Source organism: Macrosteles quadrilineatus, unplaced genomic scaffold (assembly GCF_028750875.1).
Source record: "Macrosteles quadrilineatus isolate MER2022 unplaced genomic scaffold, UCM_ALF_1.0 Scaffold_3__2_contigs__length_128488019, whole genome shotgun sequence".
In the NCBI taxonomy this organism is placed as follows: Eukaryota; Metazoa; Arthropoda; class Insecta; order Hemiptera; family Cicadellidae; genus Macrosteles; species Macrosteles quadrilineatus.
Window position 1 is genome coordinate 52,622,836 of NW_026542596.1, and position 22,944 is coordinate 52,645,779.

Genomic DNA, 22,944 nt, shown 5'->3' on the forward strand with positions numbered 1-22,944 from the left:
ATAGTCAATGGCTTCAAAGGGTTTGAATATCACACAGTTTTTATCTCATCCCATAAAAAAAGTCAATGACAAGGACTAAAACAAAAAAAGTTCACAGTTTACTTTCATTCTGTTAACCAATAGGAACGGTGGGGCACACGGGAGGGACTATTACTAACATATCTTGTAGTGTCAGGGTTTGCCGCTAGAACCGCTAAGTTGAAACAATTTAAACTAGTGTACATGTTGCTAGAATTCGAGCAATTGCAAAGTATTACTGGAGTTATTTCAAAACGAATAACAGTCATATTTACAATGAGTTTAAAAGAGTCAACTCAAAGATTACCGGTGTGTAACTCAGACCATGTTTATCTTTGTTATTGGTAAACCTAAAGCATTCCGGTCGGTTTTTTTCCTTCTCATAATACCTTGCTGTACAGGACTGAACCTAACCTAACCAACCAAACTTGCTGATAATATAAAAAATATAAACATACTGTATAAGATAAAAATCAAATAAATGTTTCCTCATAATTTTTATTTATAAAATTAATTTTATAATTTAGTATTATAGAATTAAACTGTCATAACCTAACCTAACCAACCAAACTTGCTGATAATATAAAAAATATATAAGATAAAAATTGAATAAAGGTTTACTATTAAAAAAAGTTCTGTTCATAAATAAAATTGTAAATGGATTAAAAATTAACAAAAGATGTACAGTTAACAAGTATTCACATTCTAAGCAAAATCTTTGACAAAAGTTAGTGTCACGGCTGGTTTCGAACTGAAGACCTCCTGAACACCAGTCCAAAACGCTATCAACTATGCCACGAACGCCGCTGGAATCACTTCATCTCGTTACGGTAATCGTTTTGCCTCAAGAGAAGACATTAGCCACTAGAGATAAGACGTCACCACACCTTTAGCCATAGTCCCTCCCGTATGCCCATCCGTCAATAGGAGTGTGTAAATTTGAATGCCATAAGCTATGGAACTGGTTAACATAGGAATTGAACCACCTGTTTGCATATGTTGATGTTGTTTGTTTATACTGTAGGCCTATATAAAAAATGATTCATATTTTTCTATGACTCAACAACCTTTAATCTTAAAATTTTTCAGATTTTGAAAACTATTCTAGGATTAGAAATCACAACTAATTAGAATTATCATTAAAATCTTAATGTTTTAAATTTACTAAGACAGTAATGCAGCATTATACTACAGTGTTTTTATATAAACTACAATGTAAATCACAAATACAGTACAGTACACTTCTTAATAATGTACAGTACAAAACGTGTAAAGTAATTCAGTATTACTATTAGGACTACTAGGGATGGTCAAGTCTCGAAATTTCGGGAAATTTTCAATCTCGTTACACGAGACGAGATTACTTTTTGGCCGAGATTTTTATCGAGACGAGAATAAAAAAAAAAAAAAAAAAAAAATTAAAAACGCCTGCAGAAAGTCAATGCAATACCCGCAATACAGGAGCGTGTTGTAGTTGCGTTTCCTTTTCGAAGGCGTTCTTATTTAATTAATTCTTTTAATGTAAATATTACTTTCATTATTTTAATAATATTACTTAAATAACATTTGAGAAGTTTTGTTAAGTGTAAGCAGTGTGAGGAATGTTTTATTACTAAAAAAAAGTCAAAATAAGTAACTATTTTATAAAAATTAATATTGCTTTTATTTTATGATTTATTTTATTTTAGGATAAGGTGAACTCTATCCTAACTGATATCACCATGTTTCCTAATGGTAGGCATTTTTAATAAGTTAGGCGTGATTAATAAAAAAATGTTATGCTGATGTTATTTAATGAAAGATTGTAAATATTCTTGCCTATTATCATTATTTTAGTATTTAAACAGTCATCTAACAATGTTACAAAATCAGGTAAAAATTTCGAACGTGCATTTCCCGTTGTGTATGAGAAGAGAAATCTCGTCTCGAAATTTTATGAGAAATAAAAAATCTCGTCTCGAACAAAAAATCCAATCTCGTCCATCCCTAAGGACTACAGTATCAAAATTAAGACTGGGACGGGTGGCGTCGTCCTGTAATCTAGCTACGAGGAGGTCACTGATTGTGGATATTTATAGGCATGCACTGTGGATGCGATACTCCCTGTTGTGGATTAATGTCCGCACAAGTGAGTACTACGACTATCCGCAGTACTATCCTGATAATTAGACCAATTCGTATATATCAAGGCAAAAATGTGGTTCAGATTCCACTATAAACTGTAGGTCCCTTTGTTGGCATTAGCTGTATGGGCTATTAATTAACAGCTGTGTCTAAGGAATGTCGGCCTTGGTCACCAACAAGACTGGGGCACTCATCTCCATTCATAATTGGCTTAAAATACCTACTTTGTATGGTCACCATTTAATAAGAAAGTATTAAAAGTATATCGGTATCCACTGTACGTGGTGTGTAGTTGTGTACTTGAGCAGTTTTGGGCGCAACCAGCGGCACTGCAGATCTTTGTTTACTTAGCATGCGAGTGAATCACGTGACCGGTGAGTAATCTGCACGTGCGTGGTCATTCACAATGTTGACTCACCCACCTTCCCTCAATAAGCGCATCACTACAGCATTAATTCAGTTAAACTCAATCACTGTTTTCTTCGTTAGTGCAAACGATCAGGTACGTCCTTTTATTGTATAATAAACTTATTTAAATCACTTGTGTGTTGTTTTAGTGCCTTCAACCTTTGTTTAACCATTAACTAAGATTTTGCAGCTTATCCGCAAAATTTGATTATCCGCGGTATTCTCGTCAGTCAATCCCGCGAATTATTGGGAGTTTACTTTAAACTAAACCAAGGGAACACCAGTTTACTATAATCTCCTGCACTCATGGGTAGGGGGAATCGTGGACATTTTCTGGGATCATGAAGGCACCGGCCAAATAGTGAACATCTTTTGCAATCGTGGAGACATCTTCTACGTCTCCTATGATAATGACGAAATCTTTGACATCTTGCACATTTGCAGGGATAACAATTAATTTTGTCTTCCTCAATCACAACAAAATCGAGTAAAATACACGGAGATGTGATTTTTGATTGTGCAATTTTCACAAGCCCTTTCTAGCTTGGCTGAAAAATCTAACCCCCTAACAAATTACCCGTGAAATTCTTTTTTCAAGAGGAAAAAATTTCCTTCCAGCCCCAGATTGAGTTTGCCGAAAACCAACCGTGTCTGCCATTTGGAAATACGGCCCTAGGTTTATGAGTAGGATTGAATAAACTGCTAATCAATTTCCTTGATATATAATGAAAATATGGATATCATGAGGTAAATAAACCAAACAGAGGGTTTGTACAAGGCATATTATTTACAAATTTTCAAGTTTCTAACATATCTTTTGGAGACACGGTACAACTAAACTACCTGGAACAAAATTAAAACTGAAATTAAAATCACTTATACAAATAATACCTCTGTAGTGTACACTATGTTTTACTGTGAAAAAAACCATGGTGCCATTGAGTTGAAATTTCCAAGTAAAGCACCTGCTGATAGGAAAAACTGTTTATCTCAAAACTTTCTAAAATAAAATACCCCCCCCCCCCGCAGCAAACCTGCAGACTAAGCGTATTTCCATTTTCAGGCTGGATTTTAATAAAACTATTCCCTTAAAATTGTCAGATTTATTTCCTATTTAAATAACATTCATTTTAGGGAGTACACTTAGGTTTGCTCGTACAGTGAAGGTATTGAGGTGTATTTTTTATTTTGATATCGTTCTTTGAAATTAACAAAATTGCCAAATGTGATTCAAACATATCCATAAACAAGCAAACTACAATAGTTTATTCATTCTCTATAAGAACGACATAGGAATTTTAACTTTAAAATTGTTTGCATTATCTCCTTAACACGTTCAGTGCAGCAGGCAAGATTGGAAGGAGTTCCCTAAAACATCCAAAGGTAGCAGCACTGCCTGGATCAGTAGTCAGTGGCTTTGTAATATGGCTTGAAGAGAGAAAATCCCCAAAACTGGGACAAAAGCATTGTCAGACTGGATTTTACGGAAATTTTAGGACCAACCTACACCAAAATAAAGCTCACATTCTAAGCTACAGGCTGGCAACAATTTTAACGTTCCCCGGCAATGGCTGAGCTTATACTGAACTAATGTAGTGGGGATTGCGCAACTACATCAATTGATGTAAGCCGCTCTTGGCGCGACTTCATCAATTGATGTAGTCAGCAATGAAAGTGTTAACCATTGGACATACAATAACGCAAAATTATTTATTTTTTTAAGCTGTACAAAATGGTTTGAAAAGAAATTATGGAATTTTGTGTTTTTATGTTCAAAAATGGGAAAATAAATTTTTACCCCATAAATACCCTGTTCCCATAGTCCGATAATGCTGTCGAATAAACGTAGGTTTACACGTTTGTACATTTTATCAAAATCGGATATTTTTTGCTTGAGTTATCGCGCTAACGGACACACACATGCACATATATGCTTATTCCCTATATGGGAAATTCGCTAAAATAAAATTTAATCAGGCCTTTTGTTTAAATTTGGACGTTTTATTTATACAAGATCGATTCTGGACTCAGATTCATCATTGGGATTTAATGATGATCGATATGGTTTAAAGACCAGGTTTTGGACTGTTTCCTTACAAAAAGCTGAAAAAATTTGAATGGCGATGAAAATAGCAACAAAATGAAAATAGTCAGCACATACCTCACAACGTGTTGAGAATCGCCCTCTGCCGTTTCTCTTCTAGCCACTGTTTGAGCAATCCCTCGCCAGATCTGTCCTCGGACCAATAGTACTGCTTTGGCGGAGGTCCTTCCTCCAGCCGCACAAAGTAGTGGCTGTAACGATAATCTATTCGGCCTATCCTGCTCTTGGCATGTCTGCGTATGCCTCGCAATGTTAGTGCTTTACCGCAGAAAGACTCAGCTGAAACAAACCAGCAACTTTCAATGTCGCCATGTAAAATCTTGATTTAAACCATTCACTAGACTATTAGGATCCTCTAGTAATTTCAGTGATTCCACAAAAGCTTTTCTTGACAAATATCCTCACACCTCTTAGAGTCACAGCAAATCTTGAGTGTTCTCTTTTGTGAGGTGGAATATGTATAATGTTTACGGAGGTAGCTTGCCCGATCCTTTGTCTCCTCAAGCCTAACCTTAAAAAATATCAAGATAATTCACCAAAATGTAATGCCCCCAGTACACTCTCGCCGAGACGCTCGCCGAAGCGTTCGCCGAGTAATTCGGGCGAGAGCTTATGCGAGGTAACCGTGTACACTCTCGCTTTGTCTCGCAGTCGAAATGGAAGCAAACATCGATGTGGAAGTAGCGCTCGCCACTCGTGCAGTCTCGGGTCCTTTGACTCGTGCCAAAAAACCGACTCCAGATGGAGCGCCGGCGAGCACGAGGCTAGGCGAGGCGAGGCGATCCGAGTCGAGGCGAGAGAAGACGAGCGCACCGAGTACACTCTCGCACTCGCCAACGCTCGCCTTGCCTCGGCGAGAGTGTACTGGGGGCATGAGTTAGGGTAATAGAATTTTGAGCACCACCCGGAAGTCATTATAACGTTAATGTTGTAATGAAGAGCTTTATATTTGATACAATTCAGAGCCATGAAATTCTTGTAAAAGTGTGGAATTTGGTGACTATTTCAAAAGTGTATAGCGCATAGTCTGTTCTGCTGACAAATTTGCTTCACTTACCAACCCAAAGATTGCTTTTGAATTCAACGTTATGTTTCTCTACTGCAAGTTGTTGAGCTTCAAGAATGGCTTCCTTCACATGTACGGCTCCCTTCCTAGGTACAAAGCTCAGCTGTTTAATGGCCTCGTCAACGGACATTCCTCGTACAAAAACAGCTATGTACCACAACTTCTTGAAGCTGTAGTGAATGTTGCATTTCATGTGACAAACGTACTGAAAAACATGTTTATCACTTTGTTAAATAGTGATTATCAACAACAGTTGATGTCAACTACAGTTATAATTATCCTTCATTTATATTGTTTTCTTAATTTAAAGCAGCAGTACTGTAAGTTTCAATCTGTTACTTCCCCTTTCTCACAAATTGGTTTTCCATTTGCTCACTACACGCCTCACAATTTCATACAGTATAGTTCATAAGTCATAACCATTATCAAAAGTGCTTTTAGAGCACTTTGTACTTGCTGCATTATTATCTATATGATTTGAGATGGGGACACCACCAATGTGCATTTCTTAACCCAATAATGAGTGTACAATGGGGTGTTTTATCCCGTACAAGACAAAGCTGGGTTTGTGGAACTCACAAACATGTGCTTGGCTTCACCTAGCTCTTACAATTTAGTGAGATCTTGTGTTTGTCACAGCCTTAGGGTACGTACACAGAAGAGTGTGCATGATTGCTGGTAGTCGGGATGGTAGCTTACTCTCTTACTAGAATAGATGAGTACCTGGTCGGATTGAGTCGGGCACACATCAACGTTATCAACCGTTAAAGAGTATTTTTACAAAGCAGTAATCAAGTAACTACCAACCCAGACTCTGCTGTGTCCCTGTCACCCTTACACATGAACCTAGAGCGTGCACCGGTAAAGGGCACACTTTTGGTACCGGTAGTTGAAACAAAATGTAAAATTTATTCAGTTCATCACACGTTGCTGTCTCTAACTGACTGGAAGGATTAGATGGGTAGCACTTAATACATGTTTTAGTCTTTCTGGTATTATGATGCCTATAAAGTATTGAATTTTGGAACTGAACTCAACAAATTTCTTAGAGAAAAAATAATATCTTGTAAGTTAACTTATATAAAGTTTCCTATGGGTATACAAAACTATATGATGTCATAGACAATAGAGTAAATATAGACTGTCAAAGAAAGGTTTTGCGATCTGCCGCTAGAGCGTTATTGCCGTTCGATATCGGTTATCGGTATTCGATTCGGTGTCGACCACGACTACTCGCCAGCTGTTACCAGCACTACCACTCTTGCAAACGAAATGATTAGGCCTACCATATCGCTAGTGTCGTCTTCTGCAATCGCGCCAAACTCATGAACATCTTCCGCGGCTGTGTAGACATCATCATTGAATGCCGTGGTCACGAAACGTCATCGTCGTCCACAATTGCGGCAAAATTGTGAACATCTCCAGCGGCCGTGTAGACATTATCGTCTTGCGCGATTGCAGAGAAGACGTGATAATTTTCCCCGCGGTCACGAAAACGACGTATATTATAGCATAAATAGCACAGTCGCGGTTTAAGGACATCTCCCGCGGTCGTGTAGACATCATCATCGTTTTGCGCCGTCACAGAAACGTGATCGTTGTCTAGTGCGATTAAGATAAAATCATGAAATTTCCCGACTTTGATATCAAAATAAAGACTAAATCCCAACTTTTCAAGACCATTTTGAAATTCAATACTAATACAGTACCTGGCTTTCACGTTTTCCCCGCATACTAGACACCCCTGGTTAATTAGATTTTGACCTTGCAAATGCAAAACAAAACTTTCCAGTAAACCACTTCCTAATTTATGGATTAATATAGAAAAACTTTGAATCATTGTAATGAAACTACAAAAGTATAAAAAATATACGTTTCAAAAATACAATAAAATGTGGCATTTAAATTACTTTATTGATTAGTATTAAAAAAGTCAGTAAACACCAATTCAGGGGAATTCCTCCAAAGTTGGCAACACTACTCCCAACTACCAAGTTGTTATGGAAACGGTCGCTAGCACTTGATGATGCAGCGGTGTGCGCCGTAACTACATATTACCCCTAGCGGTCGGCGCCGGAATATACGCTAACCGCAGCACAGCTGACAGTCTATATTTATTTCTTTTTGTCTATGATGATGTACAGTTGGTGCTAAGTAAAAGTGAATGCGTTAATTATACACTTACAGCAGGCCGTCTTTCTTCTTCAGGTCCCTGCGGGGGGAATACTTTTTCATTATAAGTTAGCCAATTTTTAGGTTCTGGGAAGATAGAATCTTTGAAGCATGTCCGACTTGAATGAAAATCAAGCTTTTGAATTAATAAGTTGCTGGCAGCTGCTACATTTTCAATGTGTAATATCGGCTTTCTTGTGAAAGCTGACAGTTTGGTTAAAACAACCGAACATTTCCTTATCGGTTGCATACTTTCCCCTCACTGTATGGAAGTAGTCATGAGGTTCTTAAATCTGCAAATCAAATGTAGAGAGATTATTAGCATTTAATTATAAGTTAAACTTATATTGTTTTACTTATAGGCTATATTAAGGTCATTATAAATCAATTGTGAACCCTGAACTTAATATATTTTCTTGAAGGTACATGTTGTGAATCTTAAGGTATTCTATTTTCAAACTTCATTATAAATAGCTAACTTTTGTTTAACCTATATTAGGCCTATTGGTTTTGTGAAGCTTGACTATAATTTGATTTTAAAGAAGATTTTTTGGGTTTTTGTATTATACCGAGTACGCCGATAAATCAGCTTCCAAATAAGACTTTTATTAGTTTATATAACAAAATCTTCCTAACCTAAGGGTTCTATTTTACCAATTTAGGTGTAGTCGGTATAATATGAAAGTACCGTTTCTTAGAAATGGACCAATTCCAAAACATGCAAGTTAACTTCTAAGTTAACTAAAGTTTTAAAGTTGCTAAGTTCTGTTTTGAGGCTGGTGTTACCTCAGCGAGGTGCAGTACAATATAGGTGGTGCCTTTAAAGGGCCACAAATGAAAGTTGGTGCTTTTTAGCATGGTGTTTGGTGTTTGACACAGTGTTCTTCCCATGTCATGCATGCACACACACACACACTCCCACAAATTATACTTTTGTTAATACTTCTGTAATATTTTACTGTCTTTTGTTATTATTTTCACAGTTTATAATTTGTTATCTTTGTTGCCATAGTCTATTTTGTTGGTCTTATTTAATCGTTGTTGTTATTGCCTGTTGTAGTTACCTTCATTACTGCTTGTTACTTGTTACCATTATTACTAGGCATAGTCTTCTTGTTGTTATTTATTGTAGTTTTCAGGTCCCACTCATGTATTTATTGCCAGCTTCCTTATTTATTATTATTGCAAGATTTTTGCACATACACACACACTCCCACAAATTATACTTTTGTTAATACTTCTGTAATAGTTTGCTGTCTTTTGTTATTATTTTCACAGTTTATAATTTGTTATCTTTGTTGCCATAGTCTATTTTGTTGGTCTTATTTAATCGTTGTTGTTATTGCCTGTTGTAAAGTTACAGTCATTACTGCTTGTTACTTGTTACCATTATTACTAGGCATAGTCTTCTTGTTGTTATTTATTGTAGTTTTTAGGTCCCACTCATGTATTTATTGCCAGCTTCCTTATTTATTATTACTAGTGGTCGTCCTGTGGTCGAAACTCGACCAAAAATAATTAATGTACAGACTTCTCTATTTTCTCCCCACACTGTAAATAAAACATGTGATTGGAATTTCTTCCATTTGTTTTGATTTTCTGTTTACATTTTGTTGTTATTTCGTCACCATCATGGCAACCCATATGGTCCATGTTAGTTTTTTTAAGTTTTCAAATTAATTTTTTGTGCTTATTTGTTAGCCTATTTTAATTTTTAAAGGCATTCTGCACATCTACAGGAAAATATCTTTCCAACATTATGCGTAGATTTTCCCTACGATGCACACGAGCTGAGAAAAAAGGTTTTAAAGAAACATGCTTGCCTATTAATATATAGACGAGAGCACGCCCCGTGGTCGAAAAATCGACCAAAAGTATGTTTTGTGCAAACTTCTCTATTTTCACCCCACACTGTTAAATAAAACATGTGATTGGAATGTCTTCCATTTTTTTTGATTTTCTGTTTATATTTTGTTGTTATTTCGACATCACCATAGCAACCCATAAAACCCATGTTAATTTTTAAAAATTTCAAATTCATTTTTTGTGCTTATTTTTGTGCCTATTTTAGTTTATAAAGGGATTCTGCACACCTACAGGAAAATAGCTTTCTAACGGTATGCGTAAATTTTCCGTACGATAGACACGAGCTGAGAAAAAAGGTTTTAAAGAAACATGCTTGCCTATTAATATATAGATAGATAGATAGATTGCACGATTTTTGTAACCACTGATATTAACTTATTATTTGCTACTTATGTATAGTTCATAGTTTGAGAAAATTGTATTAATGGAGAAACCGTTGGAATAAATAAATAAATAAACTTCAAGAAAAAATATATTATTTTTGTAGGTTGCATGTTGTTTTTGATTTAGGCCTATAATCTTAATATACCTTGATTTTCAGCCCTATTTTGTTAAGAAAATTAAAAATATAAATATATATAGGCCTAGAAGTTATATTTTTAGGAAGATAAGATTATGGAACCTTGAGAACCTCCTTGGGTGGATGACTATGTTTCCTATTTCAGATTGTTGTGAAGGATATAAAGCTTCAATCATGTTGATGTTGTTGATACATTTAACATGCACACAAAAATTTAGCCTAGATGTTATAGAGGATCTCTACGGATGTCTACATGCGACTGTGCATAGCAACAGAGCAGTAATTTACAGATGAAACACATTTGTAGGATAACGATGCGCTTGCAGCTACGGTATGTTGTACTGGAAATATAACTTAATTGTTATGAGCAAGGAATTGTTATGTCCATAGGCCAAAAACCAGATCCGCTCAACTGGCTTTTACTGCTATGAAAGCAATCCTCTGGTGATATTTTGTCACAATAGCTTGATAAATAACTTAGGCTAGAATGACCAAGGTGTTAAACTGTCCCAGCTTGGGTAAAACAGGCTTTAGAATCTTAGAACTACCTAATGATGCCTTGAACAACAAAAAAGTACGGTAACAAGTCTGGATCTAAAAATATTCATATAGCAATTTTTTTTAACTAAGTAGGTAGTGGTTATCTTATAGGGTTTTACCATAGTTAAAACATTTCCCTTGTGTTGGTTAGTCTATTAAACCGCATAAATATATAAAGTATTAAAACTTAAATGTTTTTAAATAGCCTATGTTTTTTCTTTGACGAAATCTATCCAGTCACTACTAGTCATCGATGGATACATGGTATAAAGGTATGGTTTTATATAACTTAGGCCAACTAAAGAAACATGGATTACAGTTTCTTAACTGGGGTATGCTGATATCGATTGAAACTATCTTCATGTTGTTTCTTGTCTCAGGATTACTGTTGTTAGATTATAAAAAGGTATAATGTTACCTGGATCTGACAGAGTAATCCAACGGTTATCTTGTTGACTACGCGTTTCGAAACACATTTGACTTCATCATAAGGTCTTCAAGAACATGTTTCACTCATCTGAGTGTAATTTGTATATTTGTAAAAATTATATTTATTTGTCGACCTCTGATGAGTGAAACAGGGTAGGCCTACAGTTTCTTAACTGGTGTATGCTTATATCATAAATATCAATTGAAACTATCGATTCGATTAGTAGGCCTAAACCTTCATGCGATTTCTTCATTACTTATCAGCAAGTTTGGTTAGTTAGGTTAGGCTATGACAGTTTCATTTTATAATAGATATATTTAAAAATATCAATTATTAATCAATAGCCTATTTTCAATTCGATAGTTTCAATCGATATTAGCATAGCCCAGTTAAGAAACTGTAGGCCTACCCGTGAAACATGAACTTGAAGACCTGATGATGAAGCCAAAATAGTTTCAAAACTTTAAGTCTTAACAAGACAACCATTAAGGCCGGTATCCACAGTGCGAGGCTGCTCGCTGCGAATGCCTCGTGCCATCTGCCTCAGGGTGAGCTCTTTAGCTGGCAGCTAGTTTGTAAACACGAACCACCCGCTATGCTTTCTATAACACTTCACTAAATCTCTGATCATGTCATGACTATCCATGATGACGCACAGCAGTGAGGCAACTTTCTTTGAGCACTGCTCTAAAACCGACAAGTACACGGCTCGCATCACATTGTGCGACGCGGGCGCCTCATAGCGAGCAACCCCAGTATCCACAGTCCAAGGCAAAACCGTGCATCTGCAACGAGGCATTCGCAGCGAGCTGCCTCACACTGTGGATACCGGCCTTTGGATTAGTACTCTGGCAGAGCCAGGTAACATTAATACCTTTTTATAATGAAACTATATATTCGATTAGTAAACCTTTATACCTTAATGCGATATTTGCATCATCAGCAAGTTTGGATGGATAGGTTAGGTTATGACGGTTTAATTTTATAATAGATATGGTATTTTTTTATATAAATATTATTAATAAATATTTTCATAACCTTAAAACGACTAAAAATCAGGATGGTCAATAAAATGTTACCGAGTAAGGCTGAGCTCTGGTAGCCTAAGTATCATACAAACTTAAAAGGTTTTCTTATTTGAACTGCATTTAATTAATTGGATATAATCTTAGAAGTACTTAAAATTAGCAAATGTTTTAGGTAAATATAATAGCTAACACACACACTTCACCTCACCCTCACACTCTTTTTGATTGTTGATTTGATTTTTGATTTGATTCTTTCTCTTCCTTTCTGCTATATTTTTTTCTTTTCTTCGAGAAAAAGATAAGGTAAATGCACCAGTAGCTGACAGTGATCCAGAAGCTGACAGTTTGAGTTTCTTAACATTATAATGAGGTCTCTTAAAAATATGTACACATGATTGCATTGTTAAAAGAACATATGTTTATTCTTGATTTGTTTACAAACAAATCAGCGAAATTTAGCTCATACTCGCGGAATGGTGGTGGTTTGAAAGCGACCCTGTCTGTACACATCACATTTAGTCGATTCCCATAATGAAATTGTTAAGAATAAGAAAGTAAGTTTGGTTTTTTGTCATTTCGCTAAATTTCTTAAATAGTATTAATGATTAGGCTCATTATTTTTATCAATTATACCTTTGTTGACAATTTCATGATAAAATTGGGGTGTTAGGGGTTTTGGATTTAAAATAATATCAATGTCAGGCTTTGGTACACAAAAGCCATACAAGTTCCACTAGCTGACAGGGGATATTTGCTACTTGCACAATATTAAATTGGTTTTACCCATCGGAATTTGCATGCTATTTATAATTTATGTGATCTCACATTTTTATAAAATGATTTAAATTTTTTAATTTATAAGCCAAATTATCTTAAAAAATGTATATTTTTTAAATATATATAAAAAATATATATATTTTTTAATGTAGGTAAATATTTTTTATTTTAAAATATGTAAAATAAATCTTCTTAACAACGTTTTACATGATTTTATAATTTAATTATTAAGTCAGATTTTATTCGTCTTATAAATTATAAAACCCTAGGTTTAGCAGCTAGTACATTTATAGTTCCAGTGTCAGCTACTGGTACAACTGACAGTCAGCTACTGGTACAAGCACTTTTTTCACTGTCAGTCACTGGAACACGTACAAAGGTTGAATTAAGTTTAAAAATGTTATAAAATATATTTAAAAAACCCTTTTTGTATGACAAATTTAAAAAATACACTAAATTTAGAATCACATAAAATCAGTAATATCTCTTTAGTTCCTATTTATTCAAAACCACGGATACTTAAGTGCGTATAGTTTCTTCTACTGTCAGCTACTGGTGCGTTTACCTTATTTTGGATAATTTGGATAATAAGAAGTTTCTTCATGCATTGATTAAAGGCCACAATGTTAGTGTTAATACTATTAGCATGTACCATGTACTTATCAAAAGTAAATGTTTGTATTCTCTTATAACTTTTCAAAGAACCCACCAGTGAAATAAAATCTATAATCTAAAATCTATTCCGCTTATGTTGGTCAATAACGAAAAGATACCAAGTAGGTAATAATTTTAACTAAAATATAAAAGTAAGATGAGCATTGAGCATGCTATGTCGAGATTTCATTTGTTTGTTACTAACTAAGATAAGATCGTCGTAGATAAAACATGCTAGGGTTGAGCTGTTTAATTGGCCAGAATTAATTCGAAAACTCAAAGACGAAATTGCTAGGGCCGGTAGAAACCCCTTGTTGGTGTCGACTTGACATTGTTTCGATCATTCAGTAATATATATATATTTGATACTTTTCAATGAAATGGCGACCATACAAAGTAGGTATTTTAAGCCAAGTATGAATGGCGATGAGTGGCGTGATCTTCTAGTCTTGTTAGTGACTAAGGCCGACTTATCCCTTAGACATAACTGTTAGTGTTAATTCTACAGCTAACATACAGCCCATACAGCTAATGGCAACTAAGGGATCTAAAGTTTATAGTGGAATCCGAACCACATTTTTGCCTTGGTATATACGAATTGGTTTAATTTTCAGTATAGTACTGCGGATAGTCGTAGTACTCATTCGTGTGGACGTTAATCCACACAGGGAGTATCGCATCCACAGTGCATGCCTATAAATATCCATAATTCATAACCTTCTAGTCGCTGGATTGCTGGATTGCATGACGACGCCACGCCACCCTGTATAGGGTACACCCGTATAGAGTACAGGCATAGCTGATAAAACATAAAATGTTTTTTTTTCTATGGTATAGGCATAGATAAAACATACGTGTTGGTTAGTCTATGGTATAGGGCAGGATCTCCTTTACTCCTTTACATAAAAAATAAAAAAATAATGCCAATAACGTAGTAGAAACACAAAAAAATACAACTGATTTTACAGTCTCATGGAGTAAAACGGGACAAAGACTATAATATTATAGGCAAACCCTTGTCCAGTTTTGTTTTTGTTTGTTTACTTTGTATTAATTGTTTTGTTTTGAGTTGTGCGAGCGAAGGAAGAGTGAGAAGAAGCTGCGAAATTATAGGTTATAGTGAGTTTATGTAGGTCTGCAATTTGTTTGTCACACAGTATATTAATATATAATTAATAATTTCCATAGACATAGCCTGTTCTAAAAATTGTAATAAAGTTACTAGGGTTAAAACTTAACGCACCTTGTAGGCTACCTTTGCCCATGTCAAGGAGTTGGACTGGTCAGTAACTGTATTTGTATTAAGTTATAGATCTAACTTAGCCTATATAGGCCTAGCCTACTTAGTCCTATTCCAAACATTTAAGTTAACTGATAATGGTAATGTTTACAAACTCCAATATTAAAATATTTATTTAAACAGAGTAGGCCTAACGGAGTGGTTAATAAACTCTAGATTTCACCAAATTCAATAATAGGCCTAATCAACTTAAGTTAGGCCTAATCATCGCCATTCAGTATAGGCTACTACAGGTATAATCAATGTCATCGCTTTACTATCCCCAATGTTATTAATTTAAATACTCTAAGTTGAGCACTTCACAAGCTCCGAAATTATCAACTCCATTAGTGCAGTCACAGCCAGAACTTTCTACAGGGGTTGCCACGGTCAGATTGCAAGCACCGTCTGTTAGGTTAGGAGTAGAAACATTTACAGTACATCGAAAAATTGGCTTTATACTACTACATTCTTTACAATGCAATAACAGACCGACTAACTTATGTTGTTTTGTGTGGATAACAATGCAAGAACGTGTGTTGCCTGCGATCTGACATGGGCTGCAGCAACTTCTGGCCCAAACTGTTTTTTGGAGTCCTGAAACGTTCTACTTACAGTATTTATAAATTAATAGGCCTAACATTGGAGTTTGTGAAACAAAGTTAAACTTAGGTCTATTTAACTTAACCCTACTTATTAATGGTGTAAGATTAAACTTAAGTTAGTAATTTTCAGAATTAGGCTATATATAATCACGGGAAAATTTTACCTTATTATAATCAATCACATCCATAAAATCAGTGCCCGATTTGTATGGAAATGCGGCGAAACGGAGTTCCGGTACCGCCCTTTCAGAAAGATAAAAATATTGGCATAATTTGGTACAAACTGGTGCATAGGTACAAATTAAATTAAATAGGTTACAGTTCTGGCACCCATTTTATTACAAATCAAACAGTACATCAAATACTTAATGGTATTTATTCCGTATAGGTGCCTCCAAACCAATTTTTAATTTGTATATCTTATTTTATAGTTTTTTACCTCCTGAATCCAAATATACCATTATTTTTCACCGCTGATGAATATTTCTCAAGATATCGCCGTAAAAACATACTTAACATTACAATAAACAAGATAGGATGGATAACATTTCAAGTGATTCTGTAGTCAAATAACTTAATGTTCTCTATCTATAATAGGAATTTCGTCAAATTATGGAGATATAGATGGACTGGTGGACTAATTACATGTAGGCTTAGTTGTTATTTAGGCAAGCATTTTTGAAAAAGTAATTTGAAGTGTTTTTCTCAGGATTTTAATTTTACAAAAACAGTCTGCAGGCGACATAAACTAACAACTCGATACATTATAACCTAAACTTTACCTTCCTAATCTAACCTAACTTCAAAACACTTAATGCAGTCACCAATTCACATACAGCACGACCTACCACCCTGACATGCCTTTTCTGACATCAAAAGGAGTTTGCTTACACATTCTAGAGGTTTGGTTAGGTTAGGTTATGTTAGAATAGCACCATTTTATTAGGTAATTTCCAAACGGCGAAATATAAATCAATAAATCATTAATAATGATAAAATACTGGTAACAATAATACATTATTAACTTATTGGTTTTAGAAAGTGAAAAGTGTAACTTAATCAGGTGATTTTCATATTGCAGAATCAGAGTTAGCTAATTAAAGTTCACTTCCATTTGCGTGACTATGATTGAAAACAATCAGCTATTGGTTTACTTAACCCATAGTTCATTCCACTTGTAAATGTCATCCACCCTACCGTACCTTGTTTATTGTAGGCCTAATGTTGTAGGCTATATTATTACGGCGATATCTTGAGAAATATTCATCAGCTGTGAAAAATAATGGTATATTTGGATTCAGGAGGTAAAAAACTATATAAAGTAAGATATCAAAATTAAAAATTCGTTTGGAGGCACCTATACGGAATAATTACCCAAATAATACCAATAGCATATACATACAGTACACTGACTTTTATCCGGTGCTATGTAGTGCTTTATAAATAGCTAACACTAATCAGGATCATGATCACTGACCAGGATTTAATCAGTATCTGAAAGATATGGCTGAAAGTTGTGTAGAACATGCAGAAAGGGATGTTTTAACCTGATATGAATAGGCTTCTCATAGCAAACCATGTGAGTAGAACATAATAGTAAAAATTCAATCAGTAAAAATCTATGAACATATATTATCATAATTCCTCTCATTCCCTTCTCTCAGTAGTAAAGACTAACATAGAGAGAAGTGAAACCAAACTGTAATTACTCATTTTAACCACTGTGGTCTAGCTGTGAGACAATTTTAATGTTGAATACAAGCATAACTTATATTTTAGGTTTCTTTTGATGTGACGTAGAAGACAATGGAGCTGAGAGAGCCAAAACGCAAGCGAGTTGGTGGTCACATCAAACCGCAGCAACCCTTCCCCATTATTATCGAGAGTGAAAGTGGAATAAGTGTTGATAGTGAACTTCACTTCCCATTGTACGTTGGTAACTTCACTGGCGATTGTGTCGTCTGCAACCCTGAAGAAGCAAGATCCTTATACACTATGGTATGAGAATGATTTTCAAATTTTGGTAAACCCAACTAAAAAGCCTGTTTCATCATAACATCATACCTTTTTTCACACTATCCGATTTTGCTCGTCCGATTTTTAGTTAGGCCTAGTCGCATTTGTAGTTGAGCATTGGAGCTTATGGCCCCTTTCACATTATACAAGTACCAATCGTGTCCTACATTCACTCTGACAGCGCCCAGAAGGTGCTACTGCGGGTATCCAATTCCCGGACTAGCTTTAACCGGGTTTACAGCTAGTGGACGGCGTGGCCATATGGTCCTTTTCACACTACACGATTGGTAGTCATTCGTGGGCCCTCCCCAAGTGCAGTTCGTTGCGTATAGTTTTGAGATAATTTGTTTTTACAGTTTATATTATTTGGTTATTGAGTTACATATATTGATGCTTGCTTTATTATATTAATAATAAATAGTTTATTATAATAAATAAACAAAAGGGTTCACTATCTATTCTTGTAGTGATCTAAAATTATATAAATATTGATAGGACTATAGTAGTTTACGCAACGATTGCGTTAAGTTAATCTTTACAACACGAGTAGAAAATTTAAGGCACGAGCCTTGGCAAGTGCCAATTGAAACATTGAAAAATCCTAATATAGCCTAGAATACCATATTTTTTAGCGGTAATTGACAATAAAATTTGAATTAGTCCTAAATTATCTTAAGATACTTCATTTTAAATTAAATTGCCTTTTTCAGGGTTTCTTCGGCAAAGGATCTTTCTCCAGAGGGTATCCAAGTTTTGGATTGACTACCAAAGGAATCCCTCCCATCATTAAAGAGAGGCAATGGAAAAGACGCAAGGGTTGGATGGAAAGCATGAAGAATAATGTTGTAAAGACCTTGCAGCTACAGAGAGATGAGTCCGTGAAAAATAACTCGGAAACTGTTCAAAATAACCAAGATGTTGATGATGAGGACACAAATAAAATAGAAGCTGCCAACAGTCAGAATAGTGTTGATAACGTATCTGAGAATCAGTTGGTGTTAAATAGTGGAGACCAAGCACATAATTTAAATAGCAAAGTTTTAGTTTTGACTGATAGTGACGATGAAGATCTAGAAAAAGTCATTCGGAACCCTAATCCTCATTTAGAGGATGAACCGTTCAAAACATCTGCTGAAACTTTAAATTTGACGTTGGAAGAGGCGTTCTTTTTAAGTTATGCTCTCGGATGTCTTCATGTCTATGATATTTCAGGACAGTTGTTAAAGCTCAATCACTTGTGGCAGACTTTTTGTGAGACTAGATCAGATTTTATTGAGATGTACGTTTCCTATCATTACTTCAGAGCCAAAGGTTGGGTCGTCAAAACAGGGTACAAATTTGGAGGAGACTTTTGTAAGTACAGTGTATACAATTGTTTTAAAAAGCAGTGTGTTTTAAATTTGTATTTGTAAGCTATAAATTTTGTTTAAATTTGTAGCCCCCCCCCCTTTAAACGAGTTACCTGCCTCAGTGTTTTTCAAGTTACAAGAGGCAGGTAACCTGTCCGACTACTGGTATCATCATGTAAACTTGGCTTTTATGGAGAATATAAATTCTGGTAACTTGTTTATTTATGGATCTCATACAACTTGGAAATTCTTGTAGCATGTCTAATATTTAATGAAAACAACTATTTTGGATTACTTCTCAGGAAACCTACACGGGAAGTACTTACTCATAGAGCCAATTTTATACTGGGTGTGGCACATTTGTTAAACATTTTTGTCCAGTGTTGAGTTACCTTTACACGCACGTCTGCACATGCGGCATTTGTTGACTGCCAAGCAGCTACTTGCTGAATCACGATCAGTGTTGATGACTGTTTGTCTTTTCTCTTTTGGTGCATGTCTGTGCTTTTTGTTTCCCGTTCTGTGCTGGTCTTTCCCACACATCAAAGAAACAAACAGACTGCTGGGAAAGTGATCAACTTGTGGGTACCTCTGCTTGGAAATGGGCAAATACCAACACAAATAGCTCGTCACCAGTTAAGATATTCGGTGTTCAGCGAATGCCACATGTGCAGACCTGTCTTATGAACTATTCTCTCACAAGATATTAGTTTTCATTTAACATAGCATCTTTCTGATCAGCATGTCATTAAGTGACTATTAAAAGAAATTTTAAAATGTGTGCATTATTGATGTTGATATTTTTATTTTAGTGCTGTACAAGCAAGGACCTGCATTTTATCATGCTTCGTTCATTGTTTTGGTGGAAAAAGTAAATACCAAACTAGAAAGACAAAATGAATCCCTCACTTGGACCAAACTTCATGGCCTCAACAGGCTTTCAGAAGGCTCTGGAAAAGTATGTTATTTATATATAGTTAAAGAAATATAGTTCAGAAGTGTTTACATTAGGTAAAGTTGTATTGCTCATTCTTATCCCATTGGCGCCGACTTACGAACGAGCGTTACTCGTTTGGCCGCTGCAGGCCCGGCGGCTGACTTACGAGTGCTGCTTGTGTCACAGCTAAGCAGCGCTACTAGTTGTTTTATTATTATTTTTCTCCCACTTTTGGTTTCTTCATACTTTTAGGATGTTTATAAATATCTTGCTTCTTGTTTTGCGTATTTACTCATTTATTTTTACGAATGACAAACAAGGTTGTGTTGCCATGGAAACAAGATATTACCCAAAATCAGCTGCGGTATCAGTCCAAATGTATTAAACCCCAATCGCAGCACACCTGTGCACTCAACAACGTTTAAATTCTCCAATGTTAAATATTAAAACATAAAAACCTTCATCAAAGTATTATAAACGTAAAAGGGATGACTTTTTTTAATTTATGGCAACAGCTAATTTGCAACCAAAAGGTGAGTGAGCGTAGCAAACGAATATCAACCTGGAGGCGAGTAAGCGTAGCGAACGAGCTAACCTGAAAACAAGTGAGCGCAGCGAACGATTTACAACCTGAAGGTGAGTGAGCGTAGCGAACGAACTTCAACCGGGACGTGATAGAGCAATGCGAATACTTATGAAGTTAAGCGGGGCAAAGCCCGCGGGTACAGCTAGTTAATATATAGAAGAAGATTATCTCTCTCATTGTACTAATTTAAGATGAACTAGAGGACCCATGCTGCTCATCCGAGTAGTAATCAAATTTATGATTTTTCATTGAGTAATGCAGCATCTTGAACTAAACTGATTCATACGATCAATAGCTCAAATTAAAGCCTATAATTTACTGATTATTTGAGTCTAAAACATATAAAAAAACATAAACAATAGGCCTACTGGAGATATTTATTTTTAACTATAGAAAAACTTAGTTAATAGTTATTTGTGTGAGAGTGGCACTAACTAGTGGTGAGAGTGGCACTTTGCTGCACACGAGAGCAATGTTTAACTTTTTGATATTTTTATGATAGAAATCATAAACGTGATGGTCAGGGACAAGCGGTACGGTCGTGAATTGTATGGAATAATCTAAATCTTTCTAAACAATCCTTCAATTATACTGTTAGTTATAATAAAAATATGTGTTTAAATTGAACTAAACTGTTCAATTTACAATTATATTAAAGTTATTGTCACGACCAAACACACTATAATCCATAAGGCTGAATTGGTCGTGAAAAAACCCGCGATGGTCGTGAAACTTTGGTCGTGAAATTACGTGTTATTTGGTTCTGTTCTGGCGGTAGCCCTGCACCTCATGTTCGAGGATACAAAGTGGACTTCTAGGTTAATCTAGCAATTGAAATATCTAATAAACAAAAATTAACACCATGTATACTTCATCGAAGGACTACGTACGGTCATGGACACACCAAAATTACAAAAAACACAATCTTTCCTTTATTAATCTTGTAATTCCTCCTTTCGACTCGAAACGACCGGCACTACAATCCTGACGTACACCCCGAACTAGTCTCTAAAACCAACTGACTCCATCGAAGCCAGGCTTGCCACTGTCGTGCTCCAAAGTTGAAAATTTTTCCCAAATGGTCGTGACGCCAAATCGAGGGACAGACTTCTTTTGTCATGGTAGTCAGTTTGTAATGACAATAAAATTATAATATGCTCCTTTTATGTAAATTTAATAACCATTGATGACATAAAAATATGGCTTTATATATTTCGGCTTTAGTCTAAAATCAGCGTGAAAGTTAGAAAATGTACCCTAGGGACACGTCATGGTCGTGAATTTCGAGACTTTAAAAATACGAAAAAAAATACCTAGAACATATTTAAAACCAAATAAATGTGTGTAACATGTTGCCCCCGTCCCAAAAAATATTAAAACACATTATAATAAACTACAAAACCAGTATCTACGAAGTAAAAGGCCAGGGACATGAAAATGTACGTTTTTAAATTTTCACTCATATGCTGATGCTTGATGTAAAATCTGTGTGTCCCTACCTTCAATTTGAGACATCAATAATTAAAATTGGTTGGATAGAAGAGCCAAAGAACTTGGAAAAGAAAAACCAATTTTTTTATATTTAAGATTGTTAGTGCTCTCAATTTATAAAATTAAAACAATTTTGTGTGAAATTAAAATTAATTAATCCGCCTATCTCTGTATTTCAGGATGTTATTGTTTGCCAAGTCGTGTTTCCTGATGATCTCACATCAGAAGATTTGAAAACGCCCAAATCATTACCAATGTTCCAAGTAAACGAACTGTTGATAAAGCGATGGATCTCTTCACAAGAAAGGGAAGATAAAGAGGTTATCCTGAATGATGTGTAAAAATTAGATAAATAAAAATACTGTTAGTTCTATTACAGCCTCTTTTTTACTGTTGACAAAATAGGTACTCCTTAGTTGTAAACTCATTGTAAGCCCGCAAATAAAATTAGTCACCCCATTCGCACTTTAAAAGAGTTTATAAACCAAAGTGGGAAGGACAAATTGTTGTCGAGTTTCATGAAACTGAACCATTCATTATTTTTAAAATATTATGATAAACTATAAATAAAGTCTGTTCACAAAATGTTGGCTGTTTAACCCTTTGAGTGCCAACGTCCGGGGAACCGGACGTTTTTAAAACGAGCCAAAAGTGCCGACGTCCGGCCGACCGGACGTTTTTAGAACATGCCAAAAGTGCCAACGTCCGGCTGACCGGACGTTTCGTAATGATCGAACAGTTGTCATAACAACCGAATGGATACTCGGATTCTTTTAACCCATATATTAACATTGAGTTGAAAGTTACTAGATGCAATACATCGATTTTCGTTGGTCGAAATATCGAAAATTCGATTTTTACGAAATTTTAACCTAAAAATCGCCAGATCGCGCTCGGCATTTTTAGCGCGACCTTCGGGAAAAATCATCGGCATTTTTTGAGCGTTACTTTTATTTCTCGCCTGGCACTCTAAG

General features: G+C 35.4%; 2 protein-coding genes across 4 annotated transcripts; one reads left to right on the forward strand and one right to left on the reverse strand.

Annotated features, from left to right (window-relative positions):
- Nucleotides 1-3,206: 3,206 nt before the first annotated feature.
- On the reverse strand, nucleotides 3,207-12,503 carry LOC128990220 (39S ribosomal protein L22, mitochondrial). 2 transcript variants are annotated; one of them, XM_054412517.1, is made up of 5 exons: nucleotides 12,485-12,503; nucleotides 7,906-8,185; nucleotides 5,712-5,925; nucleotides 4,712-4,933; nucleotides 3,207-3,393 (listed from the first exon to the last, which is right to left on the reverse strand). In XM_054412517.1, exons 2-4 carry the CDS (start codon nucleotides 8,140-8,142, stop codon nucleotides 4,713-4,715), a joined length of 672 nt encoding a protein of 223 aa, XP_054268492.1. In that variant the 5' UTR covers nucleotides 8,143-8,185; nucleotides 12,485-12,503; the 3' UTR covers nucleotides 3,207-3,393; nucleotide 4,712. The 2 variants fall into 2 exon arrangements, with proteins under 2 accessions (XP_054268492.1, XP_054268491.1); XM_054412516.1 differs by lacking the exon at nucleotides 12,485-12,503 and adding an exon at nucleotides 12,328-12,478 and having other exon boundaries at nucleotides 3,208-3,393.
- A 2,291-nt stretch (nucleotides 12,504-14,794) lies between these two features.
- On the forward strand, nucleotides 14,795-22,332 carry LOC128990146 (uncharacterized). 2 transcript variants are annotated; one of them, XM_054412410.1, is made up of 5 exons: nucleotides 14,795-14,989; nucleotides 17,371-17,589; nucleotides 18,318-18,960; nucleotides 19,769-19,914; nucleotides 22,150-22,332. In XM_054412410.1, exons 2-5 carry the CDS (start codon nucleotides 17,398-17,400, stop codon nucleotides 22,309-22,311), a joined length of 1,143 nt encoding a protein of 380 aa, XP_054268385.1. In that variant the 5' UTR covers nucleotides 14,795-14,989; nucleotides 17,371-17,397; the 3' UTR covers nucleotides 22,312-22,332. The 2 variants fall into 2 exon arrangements, with proteins under 2 accessions (XP_054268385.1, XP_054268386.1); XM_054412411.1 differs by lacking the exon at nucleotides 14,795-14,989 and adding an exon at nucleotides 17,082-17,170.
- Nucleotides 22,333-22,944: the final 612 nt, after the last annotated feature.

What these genes read in the sequence shown, in the direction of transcription:
- LOC128990220 (XM_054412517.1), bottom strand. Translation starts at nt 8,142, where the DNA reads ATGCAACCGATAAGGAAATGTTCGGTTGTTTTAACCAAACTGTCAGCT. An exon ending in AAGAAGAAAGACGGCCTGCT is followed by an intron (nt 5,926 to 7,905) that starts GTAAGTGTATAA and finishes CATGTTTTTCAG; the next exon opens with TACGTTTGTCACATGAAATG. An exon ending in CAAAAGCAATCTTTGGGTTG is followed by an intron (nt 4,934 to 5,711) that starts GTAAGTGAAGCA and finishes GGTTTGTTTCAG; the next exon opens with CTGAGTCTTTCTGCGGTAAA.
- LOC128990146 (XM_054412410.1), top strand. Translation starts at nt 17,398, where the DNA reads ATGGAGCTGAGAGAGCCAAAACGCAAGCGAGTTGGTGGTCACATCAAA. An exon ending in CAAATTTGGAGGAGACTTTT is followed by an intron (nt 18,961 to 19,768) that starts GTAAGTACAGTG and finishes TTTTTATTTTAG; the next exon opens with TGCTGTACAAGCAAGGACCT. An exon ending in TTTCAGAAGGCTCTGGAAAA is followed by an intron (nt 19,915 to 22,149) that starts GTATGTTATTTA and finishes TCTGTATTTCAG; the next exon opens with GATGTTATTGTTTGCCAAGT.